Source organism: Callorhinus ursinus, unplaced genomic scaffold, assembly GCF_003265705.2.
Source record: "Callorhinus ursinus isolate GAN/ISIS: 27379988/994484 unplaced genomic scaffold, GSC_fseal_2.0 scaffold2, whole genome shotgun sequence".
Lineage (NCBI taxonomy): Eukaryota > Metazoa > Chordata > Mammalia > Carnivora > Otariidae > Callorhinus > Callorhinus ursinus.
This window is the reverse complement of record NW_027397064.1, coordinates 74,158,673-74,172,471: the sequence shown is the minus strand read 5'-3', so window position 1 is coordinate 74,172,471 and position 13,799 is coordinate 74,158,673. Positions and strand designations below refer to the sequence as shown.

The window sequence follows — 13,799 nt, the reverse complement described above, 5'->3', positions numbered from 1 at the left end:
CACAGTTTATAGTATTTACTGTATGTGCATATTCATATATACAGAGAGAGAGAGAATATACATTTATTTTCACCTACATGTACAAACACATAATACTACTTTAATCATCTATGTAGGTAAAACTTTGGACATATCATATCTAGCCTTCCTTAGAATATATATTTTTTTTAAAAAGAATTCTTGAGTCATAGTTTATAAGCTGTGTTTCATTTTCTTGTATGAAACACTGTAGAAAGATGTGATATGGGCATCCACATAGTACTTATGTGCATTGGTATATAATATTCATTCATTCATTCATTCATTCATTCATGTATTTTGTTTCCAGCTTTATTGGGGTGTAATTGACAAATAAAAATTGTATAGATTTATAGTGTACAATGTGGTTTTTTGATATATGTGGATATTTTGTAATGATTACCACAATGAAACTAATTAGCATACTTATCACCTCACATAGTTTTTTTTTTTCTTATGGTGAGAACATTGGTGATCTACTCTCTTAGCAAATTTCAAGTATACAAAATAGTATTTTTTTAAGTTATTATTTAAATTCTAGTTAATAAACTAGAGGTTTTTCATTTTTTTAAATACCACAATGGATACTTTTATATATCTCTGAGATGGGGAAAACCTCTATTTTAATTCCTCTGTCTCATCAGTCTTTCCATAGAACTAGAGTGTCTGAAAATTTTCTTTTATCTTTTTCAACTTGTTCACTGATTGAATGAACAGTACCAGGCACTGGGTTGAGGCAGAATGCATTAGTGAGTCTTCACAGACTAAAGGGGAAAGAATGAGGTACATTAGTAAAAATAATGCTATCAGGGATAATAGGTCCAAAATCCCAACAATTTAGCAAAATAGAGTTGTTTTTCTTTCATGTAAATTATGCAATATGTATACCTTATTAGTCAGTGACTCTCCTCCAAGTAGTGATTCACACACCCATGTTACTATTTTTTTTTGTTTTGGCCCTGGAGAGGGAGAGAGAGAATCTTAAGCAGGCTCTGCACCTAGCATGGAGCCTGATGCAGGGCTTGATCTCACAACCCTGAGATCATGACCTAAGCTGAAATCCAGACTTGGATATTTAGCCAACTGAGCCACCCAGGTGCCCTCCCACCCTTTGCTGTTTTCAACATGGCTTCCAGAGTTGCTGTATTGAGGGAAAGAGCATGGAGAATCACTAGGCCTGGGTTTGGCTCATATCATTTCTACCTCAGTTACAAGACACATTTAACTACAGGGGAGGCTGGGAAATGTTGTATGGCTGTGTGTCCAGGTAGGACAGAAAATGGGCTCAATAGACTCTCTGCCATAACACATAAACAGATAGTGGTAATTTAGTGTTATAAAAGGATAACGGAGTAAAGTTAAAGAGCCATAAAATCATGGAGGAGAGAACAATTACCTTTCCTTAAAGTTGAAATTGGTGAACAGGGACTATTTTGGTCATCAGAGATAGAAGATACTTCCTAGCCAAAGGAATATATGGGAAGTCAGAGATGATAAAAAAAATAATTCCTATATAGCATGGTTACTATATAATTTCTTCATTAAATTTCTGCCACTTTTTCAAAATAAATTTTCAGACAAATTTTTAAGGATGGATGCATAATGAAGTATATTAATTGAATCATGATTTATAATAGAAATTACTGAAACAACATAAATGTTCAGTGACAAAGGATTGGTTAAATAAATCATGGTATAGCCAAGCTATGGCATACTTTGCAGCCAATAGAAAGTAGGTGTGGATTCACATGTTTATTTAGAAAGAGTCCCAAAATTACTTTTTAAATGATAAAAATAAACAATAATAATGATCATGCTAAATGAAATGAAAAAATTCAGTGTGTATGAATGATTCTATTTTAAATACATAAGTATGTTTCTGCCAAGCAGTAGTTTCAATGATTGTTCACCTTCTTTTTCATAGTGCCTGCCTACCCCCAACTCTCTTTCTCATCTTTGTCTATCTCTATTATATTTCTTTCTTCTTTTCTTTTAAATGTGCATGTATTATTTTTATTTGTCATAAAAATAATATACTTTTTGGGACACCTGGTTGACTCAGTCATTAAGCGTCTGCCTTCGGCTCAGGTCATGATCCCAGGGCCCTGGGATGGAGCCTCACATCGGGCTCCCTGCTCAGCGGGAAGCCTGCTTCTCCCTCTCCCACTCCCCCTGCTTGTGTTCCTGCTCTCGCTGTCCCTCTCTCTGTCAAATAAATCAATAAAATCTTTAAAAAAATAGTAATAATATACTTTTTATTTAAAAATAAATGAAAGTTTGGCAATCAGTGTCCCCCTGGTTCTGCAGATGGTCTCTCACTTAGCTAGCTGGTAAAAATACTATCTTATTAATACCTAACGGGAGGCCCTCCTGGGAAATAGTAGTTAATGTCTGCTGGACTTGGTCCAGTCAGGGCTTGCTATTTACAACTTTCTTGCCACATAAAAATCTAGTTACTGAAATGTAATGGACAAAAATCAGAACACCACATATGGCTAGGAAAAAATGAAAAAAAAATGTTATTGCCAGATGTGTCAGATTTATAAAAGTTGTATATAGTTATTTTTCAAAGAGATAGTAAGTGAATTGCTGTTTATTTATGCTTTAAATACAATGAATTTGATTATTTAATATATATTAAGCTATATGTTGTAATATCAATACTATAATATTTATATTTATATTTATATTTGAAGTCGTTATTGTTTCTAGAAATGGGCCTTGTTCCTAAACAAGAATTATCCTTGACAAATTCAGGGTCTTTAGATTGGCAAAAGAGCATGGCCTAGGGAACCCTGAGGGGAGGCGAAATGGTTTGGATTGTGGAAATGTGTCCCAGTGATGGTTTGATTTCCTCATCTCTAACCCCACCACAAACACATTTATGATTGGCAAGACAAAAAAGCACTATCTTAGAGAAACTGATTTATTAGCAATGGAGTATGAATATTCAAAGATGAGAGAGACTGAAAGTCGGGATTTTAAATTTATTACAGTTGACAAATTAGAAATGATAAAAGTGAGAGAAAAGCTGTAGTGTTACCGAAAAGAAAGCTTTTAAAGGCAAATATACAGAAATTAACAACTGAGTAAATTTGAGAATGGAAATACAATTTGAAGTAATCTCCCGGAGGGCATAGCACCTGGAATAACATTAGGTTTTGGTTCAATATTATGCTTTTACTAACATACATCATATATTACTGTGTTTTTTAACAGAATAAAGTTATTACTTTAAAATCAACTTAATGGGCACCTGGGTGTCTCAGTCATTTAACTGTCCAGCTCTTGATTTTGGTTCAGGTCATGATCTCTGGGTCCTGGGATTGAGCCCTGCGATGCGCTCTGTACTTAGCATGGAGTCTGCTTGGGATTCTCAATTTCCCTCTCTTTCTGTTTTTCCCCCGACTCATGCTCTCTCTCTGTCTCTCTCTGAAATAAATAAATAAAATCTTAAAAAATATATATGTATATGGGGTGCCTGGGTGACTCAGTCATTAAGCGTCTGCCTTTGGCTCTGGTCATGATCCCAGGGTTCTGGGATCGAGCCCCGCATTGGGCTTCCTGCTCAGCAGGAAGCCTGCTTCTCCCTCTCCCGCTCCCCCTGCTTGTGTTCCCTCTCTCACTGTGTCTCTCTCTGTCAAATAAATAAAATCTTAAAAAATATATATATATGTATATATACGAAATAAAAGAAAATAAACGAAGTTTTCTTACTCAGGTTTTTTTCCTAGATATAGATTGTCTTAACTCTATTTTTTCAAATAAATAATGCTCATTGTTAATGGGACATTTCTACAATTGAAAAAATATGTTCATAATGCAATCTATATAACCAATAATGAAATTAATATATAGTGTTCCTTTGGTAGATTAATCCATTGGTTTGTTTATAGTCATATTTTTATATTTTGGTAGTATCCTCTTTATCAATAGGAATTCTAAGATTAAAATGAATCTCCTCAAAATCTTTGCAGGATGTACTATGTTAAAAAAATGAAATATATATATATATATATACACACACATATAATGATTCTGCTTTTATATTTCTACAAGCTTTACAATGTTGAAGTGAAGCTAATTATTTTGAGTGAAGCTAATTATTATTTTTTAATGATTTCACCATATAATTAGAAAGAAAATAACTTAGAGCACAGCATATTATTTTTGCAGTTCAAACTAGCTTTGGAATTGGGACTTTCCATTTGTTTTCAAATTAATAATAATGGAATCATAATACAGATTTTGTTGCCTTTCGTATTACATTTGCCTGTTAGAGCAGAAAAGTTGAATCAATACTTTAATGATGATTCTTTTTTTTTAAAGGTTGGCTGTGGGGGAGCATGATATTGTTTGGATGTAGGTGGTCTTTTTTTTTTTTTTAGCTATGTAGAAGAAAGAAATCAACAGGTTAGAAAAAAAATAGGAGTTGCTTTTTGAACAAAATGCAAATCAGAGATAAGCCACATACCCAATGACTTAATCTTTCCCATTTACTATTTCTATTAATTGAAGAAAAAATACTTTCTAGCAAGTATTTTCTAGCAAGATGCATTCTTCCAGGTAAGACCCAGAAAAAGAAAAAGGCTAGTTCCACATTGCAATTAGCATTCTTTTTCATTTTTGCTTGAACAAGGTGAAAAACACCAATAAGTCTGCTTATGCAAAAGAAAAAAAAACATTTTAGAAAATGTCAAATATGCATTCATTAAGGCTATTACAGAAAAAATATTTAACTTTAGGGAAGAGATACTTAACCTGATACACATTAAGTTGTTATCTATTCTCCACTAAAAAAATGAGAATAATAAAGGAGAATGATTACCGGTGCTTGCTAACTGGTTCTAGGTATAAGAATACTGTTTATGACAATTTTGTTTTTATTGATAATTCTATAAAATGATCACACTTACTACCACTGACATGTCATCCTTAGAATGCGAAGCAAAGCAAATGGCTGCACCTTTGAATATGCTGCAAAAACCAAACACTTTTGTGGGCAACTTGATCTTCATGCCCTAAGATGTAGCTGAGTGTCATGTCTTTTCCACATAGAATAAATGTTATCCCTGTCTGCTTTCTAGATGTTGACTCTGGTGCATTTTTCTGCAATGTCATATACTTTTGTTAGAGTGTATAGAGGGAATTAAAAAAAAAAAACTGTAAATGGTGAATTGCTTTCTTAATTTCTAAAAATTCTTAACCTCAAATTCTTTAATCACTTTTTTATTTTCTGAAGAATTTTGTAAATTTTACTTAAGAAAATTATTTTGAACAGCTATTCGTTTAATGCTATTTTCTTAGTTTTTCCTTTGAGCTCTATGCTCTTTCTTTAAAATAGCATGTATGTAAGTATATATATATGCATTTATTTTTATCATGTTACTTTTTAAAAAATCTTTCTTCTCTCTTCCCATAACTGCCATCATTTTACGAGAAAAAGTCAACTTTAAATGGTGTATTCCCATTCTTCTCGTCAGTTACCCTGCCCAAGGGCTGTGACTTCAATACCTATCCAAGTCCAGCATCTCACCAAGAGCACAAATTCACTGAAAGCCAACTCCACCAACTTCATCTGACTTTAGGGATAATAGGCATACTAACTCCCAAAGTAAAATGCTGCTGTTAGAATTTTATTTCTTAAAGTGACTAAAATGTGCTTTTTCATAAAATTCCTGCCATCATTTCTATTTTTGCTTCATAAAGTGAATGAGGCTCTTTATAAACTTTCTTTAGATGACAGCTTTTTAAATAGTTTGGGCTTGGATACATATAATTTTTTCATTTAAAATTTTCCTAATTCTTACTCTTTTTCTGTGTATCAGAGGATTTCCGGGCTCATTACCTTCTTCATACCCATATCTGAAGGTCCTTAGAGATGCTCATTCTCTTTTATAGTCTGACTCATGCCATTCCAAAGTTAGGATAACCTTTCAAAGAGAATGATCACCTGAGTAATCCAATTGTTTATTAGTACTAGTAATATCAGGCTAGATGTTCTCTAACTATAAATATCAAGGCAGACAAAAGTTTGCTTATTATGTTCTAGTTTCAAGCCTATTCTATTATTTTGGAATTTGTGTTTTTATGAAATGTTATAATTTACAAATTATTTTCACAGGCTTTGTATCCTTTATAAATTTTATAATTTTAAGGTAATTTGGGTCCAAGTATTTGCCCTTAAAAGTAATGTGGGAAGCTAATTTCAGTAAGATTAATGTGTTAGGAAATAAAATAGCAACACATTGGAAGAGTCAAGACCAGGCCACATTCCTTTCATTTTAACTTAATTTAACATCATTATGAAGAGTAAATTAAGAGCCCATTAGGATTGACTGGAATTTTTTTTTATTATATATTAACACACACACACACAACATACACACATTGAAACATGTATTTTGGAGCAAGAGGGGACATTAGTGTTGAGATAACTTGCAGGGAAAGGACCAGAACATTAGCCTGTATATAGGATCCTGAGTTCTCTTAATAAATAGTCAAGCTGAGAATATTGTTGTTAAGTTCCAGTTATGGAGCACATAGTGTCCGAATTCAACTTGACATTTGAAATTATATGTCACAACTATGAAAGTTCTTTTATTTTTTGAAAATGCTTTGACAGAGGAATCAAATTGCGATTGAGATGGGTTATCAACGTTGCTTGCTTTTATAAAGATGCAGTGGGAGTAGATATGTGAAATATCAAAACATTTAATTGGATGTGAAAATAAATTTATCTTGGTATATTTTCAAAAGTTCTCTTTTATTTTGCACAATTTTGTCTACCTAGTGCCCAAGTTCATCCCTTCTCTAATAATTTTATATTAAAAATATGACAGAAGTTTTAAGTTTTGGTACTTTGTATTGCTCATTTATCAAGTCTAAATGATCAGTCAAATCATATAATATGTCTAGACTTAAAAGACAACATGCAGCATTGAGATAATGAATTAAAATAAGTTGTTTCGTTAGTGTAGTGTATGGTTTGTAAGTAAGGAATAAAGACTTCATGATTATATTATTAGGCCAGTGTATAAATAATAGACTTCAGAATCTAATCTAACACGTGAGTTTATTTATTCAGTCCATTATCTGTGTGTTTGTGTGTGTGTGTACCTGTGTGTGTCTTACAGCTGTTATTTCAAGAAACCAAGAAGGGCCAGGAGAAATGGGAAAGGCTGTGCTGATTCCTAAAGATGACCAGGAGAAAATGAAAGAACTGTTTAAAATCAATCAGTTTAACCTAATGGCCAGTGACTTGATTGCCCTTAACAGAAGTCTGCCGGATGTGAGATTAGAAGGGTGAGTTTACATGCGTTTTATAATCTTTTATATTGGTAATCTCTATATCTCACACTATCTCAGAACTTCTGGATCTCTCTGGTTCTGAATACCTATGCCACAGCAGGGATGTGCTGTGCATGCATATGATGAGAAATATGAACTATTTTCTTCTCTGGCAGAGCAAAATAGTTTAGTTGCAAAGATATTGCAGAATATACAAGCCTAACAGGTTTCTCTTTGTGAGATGTTTTTGTGTGTGTGTGTTTTGCTTTATCTTGCCAAACACAAAATAAACATGCTTTTTGTTAGGTTATATGCTTGCCTGCATAGAAAGCTCTTATACTTTGTGCTAAAAAACTATATGCTTTGCTTCCAGTGTAAAAATGGCCAATTGCCTGTATGATTCTTTGACCCTTTAAACATTATTTATTATGGATTCCAGTGATTTATGCTACTATTTATAATTAGAATGCTCAGTTATCAGCCAAGGAAGAAATACTCACTTGGAAATAGTAATACTGCACGCAAAATGATGTTGAAAAATTCAGCTTATTTGTGATTAACTATAAGCCATGTTCTAGATAGCTGAACATATTTTAAATGGGTGTAATAAAAATCAGAATATTTAGTGGCCGTATTGTCATCCTAGTAATATAAAGCAAACTCTTGGCGCTTAGAAAAGATATGTCCTGAGACTTTAGAAAATCGCCAAGTTTACAAATATGCTTCAGACCCCACCTCTATGTAAATAGAAGTTATTCTTTTAGACATGTAATGGCTTTTTCCATACAGAATAAAATCACAGTTAATACAAATAACGTCTTGCCACCTATAATGGGTTATATTACATTAGTAGAATAGTGATATTAACATCATATGAACTAAATCTGATTTTTTTTCCTTTCTAAATTACTTCAAATAAGACCAAAATAGAATAACCAAATCTTGTTGAGATGGTGGGGTTCGATTATCAGGTTTATGTGATAGCTAAGTAACGGGTTTGGTACACCTTTGTGTGCTTTGGAATTGTTTCTCTCTCAAAAGAAAAAAAAAAGAAAAAGAAAAACCACAAATAACTACATATTATGGACATTTCTGGTGTCTAGCAAAAGACTAAAACATTGAATGTTACATTTATGCATTCCAAAGACCTATATCATTTTATAGGTAGTTTTGTCCGTATTTGTATGTTTGTCCATAGACACAGTTAAGATATACAATAAGCATATTCTTCTAAGTAATTTTGAACATTTTAGATGCTGTTTATACCATTATAATAATGCATTTCTTACTTTGTTTTATACACCATGTTGTGATAAAATGGATAAATGTGATACCTATTCAGGAAAAACATATAAACACTATTTCAAATTTTTAAGAAATCTTCACTTTCAACTATAAGAACATAAATTTTATATGAGATCTGGGACAATTAAGGTAACAACTGCTTTAGTACAGAACCATCACTTCAAAAAAAGAAGGAAAATCTTCACTGAGCATCGTTTAAAATATTTGTGGCCAATGTATTTCTTCTTTTAAGAGTCACTTAGTAAATTATGTACTTGAGTAATTAAGCCTTAAAATACAGAACAGTTCAGCATTTTAAAAGGAAGAATTCAAATGGATTACTATAAAAATTACACAAAATGCAATATTTACTGTTTGTTTTTATTTATTTTGTGTTTGTATGAGTTTGACGCATCTTTATTACAAGAATTTCTAAACACCACAGGCATTCTTTTAAGTTGAGGTATAATTGATGTATAAGATAATATTCATTTCAGGGTACAACATAATGATTTGATATTTGCATATATTGTGAAATGATCACCACAATAAGTCTAGTTACCATCTATCAGCATGCAAAATAACAAAATTTTTTTCTCATGATGAGAACTTTTAAGATTTACTCCTTCAGAACCTGTCAAATATGCAACACAATATTATTGGCTGTAGTAATCATGCTGTGCATTGTATCCCCGTGACTTATTTATTTTATAACTGGAAATTTATACCTCTTGACCTCATTCACCCATTTCTCCCAGCCCCCAAACTTCCTCCCGTCTTGCAGCCACCAATTTGTTCTCTGTATCAGTTTTGTTTATTCATTTGTTTTGTTTTTTAGATTCCATCTATAGGTGAAATCATACAGTATTTGTCTTTTTCTGTCTGACTTATTTTACTTAGCGTAATACCATAAAGGTCCGTCCATGTTGTTGCAAATGGCAAGATTTCATTCATATTTATGGCTGAGTATTCCACCGTATATATACCACTTCTTTATTCATTTATCCATTGATGGAAACAGGATATTTCCATATCTTGGCAATTGTAAATAATGTTGCACTGAACATAAGGGTGCATATGTGACTTCAAATGTGTGTTTCTGTCTTCTTTGGATAAATGCCCAGAAGAGGAATTTTTGTATCATATGGTAGTCCTATCCTTAATATTTTAAGGAACCTCCATACTGTTTTCCATAATGGCTGCACCAGTTTACATTCTCACTAGCAGTGCATGAGAGTCTTTTCTCTACATTTTTGCCAACACAGATTTCTTGTCTTTTTGATATTAGCCGTTCTGACAATTGTGAGGTGATACCTCACAATTGATTTCCATTGCTTGATGATTAGTGATAATGAGCATATTTTCATGTGCCTGTTGGCCATCTGTATGTCATCTTCGGAAAAATGTCTGTACAGATCCTCTGCCCATTTTTTAATTGGATTGTTTGTTTTATTGTTATTGAGTTGTATGAATTCTTTGCATATTTTGGATATTAAGCCCTTATCATATATGTGATTTTCAAATACCTTCTTCCATTTGGGAGGTGGCCCTTTCATTTTGTTTCCAGTTTTCTTTGCAGTGTAGGGAGTTTTTTGATTGATGCAGTCCCACTTGTTTATTTTTGCTTTTCTTGTTTTTGACTTTGGAATCAGATCCAAAAAATCATCACCAAGATAGATGTCAAAGAGCTGACTGTGTCTGTTTTCTTCTGAGAGTTTTATGGTTTCAAGTCTAAACATTCACGTCTTTAACCCATTTTGAGTTAATTTTTGTGTATGGTGTAAGATAGTGGTCTAATTTTATTCTGTTGCTTGTGTCTGTCCAGTTTTTCTAACAGCATTTATTAAGATACTATCTTTTCCCCATTGTATGTTCTTGCCTCTTTTTTCAGAAATTAATTGATCATTTATGCATGGGTTTATTTGCAGGTTCTCAATTCTGTTCCATTGATCTATGGGTCTGTTTTTATGCCAAAACCATACTGTTTGTTTACTGAAACTTTGTCATATACTTTGAAATCAGGGAACATGATGCCTCCAGCTTATTTCTTCTTTCCAGATATTGCTTTACCTATTTAGGATCCTCTGTGGTTCCATACAAATTTTGGGATTGTTTGCTCTATTTCTGTGAAAAAAAAAAACAAAACATTGTAATTTTGAAAAGAGATTGCATTAAATCCGTAGATTACTTTGAGTAATATGGGCAAAGCAACATCTTTTCACCTATGAGTATGATGTTAGCTGTGGGCTTGTCATATATGACCTTTAGTATGTTGAGTTATATTCCCTCTATTACCCATTTTGTTGAGCATTTTTATTTTAAATAGATGTTGAACTTTGTCAAATGCTTTTTTCTACATCTATTGAGATGATCATGCGATTTTTTATCCCTTATTTTTTTAATATGGTGTGTCACATTGATTGGTTTGCAGATGTTGAACCGTCCTTTCATCCCAGGAATAAATCCCACTTAATCATTATGCAAGGTCCTTTTAATATTGAATTAGATTTGCAAATAACTGTTGAAGATTTTGCACTTACGTACATCAGTGGTGTTGGCCTATAATTTTCTTTTTTGTGGTGTTCTTGTCTGGCTTTGGTATTAGGGTACTGCCAGCCTTGTAAAATGAATTTGTAGTATTCATTCCTCTTCAATTTTTTTGGAAGAGTTTGAGAAGGGTGTGTATTAAATTTCTGAATGGTAGAATTCACCAGTGAAGCCATCTGGTCCTGGACTTTTGTTTGTTGGGAAGTTTTTGATTATTAATTCAATCTCCTTACTAGTAATTGGTCTATTCAGATTTTCTCTTTCTTCATGATTCAGGAAGGTTATATGTTTTAGGAATTTATCCATCTTTTCTAGGCTGTCCAGTTTGGTGGTGTATAATTGTTCATAGTAGTCTCTTTTGATTCTTGTATTTTTCTAGTATCAGTTGTAACTTGTATTCTTTCATTTCTGATTTATTTATTTGGGTCCTCTCTCTTTTTTTTTTTTTTACCCTTGATGAGTCTAGTGAAAGGTTTATCAATTTTGTTTCCCTTTTACCAGCTCTTTCATTGATATTTTCTATTGCCTTTTAGTCTTTATTTCATTTGTTTCTGCTCTGATTTTTATTATTCCTTTCTTTGTACTATGTGCTTTGTTTGTTCTTCCTTTTTTAGTTCTGTTAAGTGTACAACTAGATTGAGATTTTTCACTAATTGACATAAGTCTATATCACTGTGAACTTCCTTCTTAGAACTACTTTTGCTCCATCTCATAGATTTTGGTGTGTTGTATTTCCATTTACATTCTTAAGGGTTTTTTGTTGGTTTGCTTCTTTGTTTTAGTTCCCTTTTGATTTCTTAATTGACACGTTAATTTTTCAGTACCATGTTGTTTAATCTCCACATATTTTTTTTTAATTTTCTAATCTTCTTCTTGTAATTTATTTCCACTTTTATACTATTGTGGTTGGAAAAGATGCTTGATATGATTTCAGTCTTCCTAAATATACTTAGACTCATTCTGTGGTTTAACATATGATCTATCCTGGAGAGTGTTCCATATGCATCTGAGAAGAATGTATATTTTGCTGTTTTGGGTGGAATGTTCTGTATTTATAGAGTCCATTTGGTCTCATGTATTGTTTAAGGCTGATGTTTCCTTATTGATTTTCTGTCTGGACAATCTATTCACTGATGTAAGTGAGGTTTTAAAAACCCTACTCTTACTATACTGCTGTTGCTAATTTCTCCCTTTAGGTCTGTTAATATGTGCTATTTAAATTTAGGTGCTCTTATATTGGGTGTATTGGGTGTATAGGTATTTATAAATGTTATATCTTCTTGCTGGATTGATCCTTTATCATTATGTAATGCCCTTCTTTGTCTTATTACAGTCTTTGATTTAAAATCTAATTTGTCTAATAAAAGTATAGCTACTGCAGTTTGCTTTTGGTTTGCATTTCCATGAAACATCTTTTTCCATCCTTTCACTTTCAATCTGTGTATGTTCTTACATCTGAAGTGAGTTTCTTGTAGGCAACATACAGATGGGTCTTATTTGTTTCTTTGTTTTAATCCATTCAGCCAGTCTTTGTTTTTTCCTTTGGAGAATTTAGTCCATTTATATTTAAAGTAATTATTTTTTTTATTATGTTATGTTAATCACCATACATTACATCATTAGTTCTTGATGTAGTGTTCCATGATTCATTGAATATAACACCCAGTTCTCCATGCAAAACATGCCTTCTTTAATACCCATCACCAGGCTAACCTATCCCCCCACCACCCCCCCCTACAACCCTCAGTTTGTTTCTCTGAGTCCATAGTCTCTCATGGTTCGTCTCTGCCTCCAATTTCCCCCGCTTCATTCTTCCCCTCCTGCTATCTTCTTCTTCTTTTTTTTTTTTAACATATAATGTATTATTTGTTTCAGAGGTACAAGTCTGTGATTCAACAGTCTTACAGAATTCACAGCACTCACCCTAGCACATACCCTCCCCAAAGTCTATTACCCAGCCACCCCATCCCTCCCACCCCCCACCACTCCAGGAACCCTCAGTTTGTTTCCTGAGATTAAGAATTCCTCATATCAGTGAGGTCATATTATACATGTCTTTTTCTGACTGACTTATTTCACTCAGCATAATACCCTCCAGTTCCACCCACATCATTGCAAATGGCAAGATTTCATTCCAATGGCTGCATAATATTCCATCATATATATACACCACATCTTCTTTATCCATTCATCTGTCGATGGACATCTGTACATGCACCCCGATGTTTATAGCGGCAATGTCCACAATGTTTAAAGTAATTATTGGTAGCTATGCACTATTTGCCATTTTGTTAATTGTTTTCTGACTCTCTTGTTGTTTTGTACTTATTCTTTCGTTTTTCTCTCTTCTTTTGTTGTTTGTTGATTCTCTTTAACGTTATGCTTAGATTCTTTTCTCATTATCTTTTGTGTATCTTCTACAGGTTTTTGCTTTGTGGTTGGTTACCATAATGCTCACATACAGTGGCCTACATATACAACAGTCAATTTTAAGTTGATAACAAGTTAAGTATGAACATATTCTAAAACTCTACATTTTCACTGCCACCCCCCATTTTATATTTTCATGTCACATTTTGCATCTTTTTATTTTGTGTATCCCTTAACAAATTATAGGCACTTATACTACTTTTGTCTTTTAACCTTCATACTAGCTTTAT

General features: G+C 32.8%; 1 protein-coding gene across 2 annotated transcripts in view; it reads left to right on the top strand.

Annotated features, from left to right (window-relative positions):
- GALNT13 (polypeptide N-acetylgalactosaminyltransferase 13) overlaps positions 1-13,799 on the top strand; it is a 566,099-nt gene that overhangs the window by 235,966 nt on the left and 316,334 nt on the right. For both annotated transcript variants that reach the window (XM_025854761.2, XM_073884009.1), the window contains exon 4: positions 7,155-7,323. In XM_025854761.2, coding sequence (XP_025710546.1) covers positions 7,155-7,323 — 169 coding nt within the window. The remainder of the gene's footprint in view (positions 1-7,154; positions 7,324-13,799) is intronic.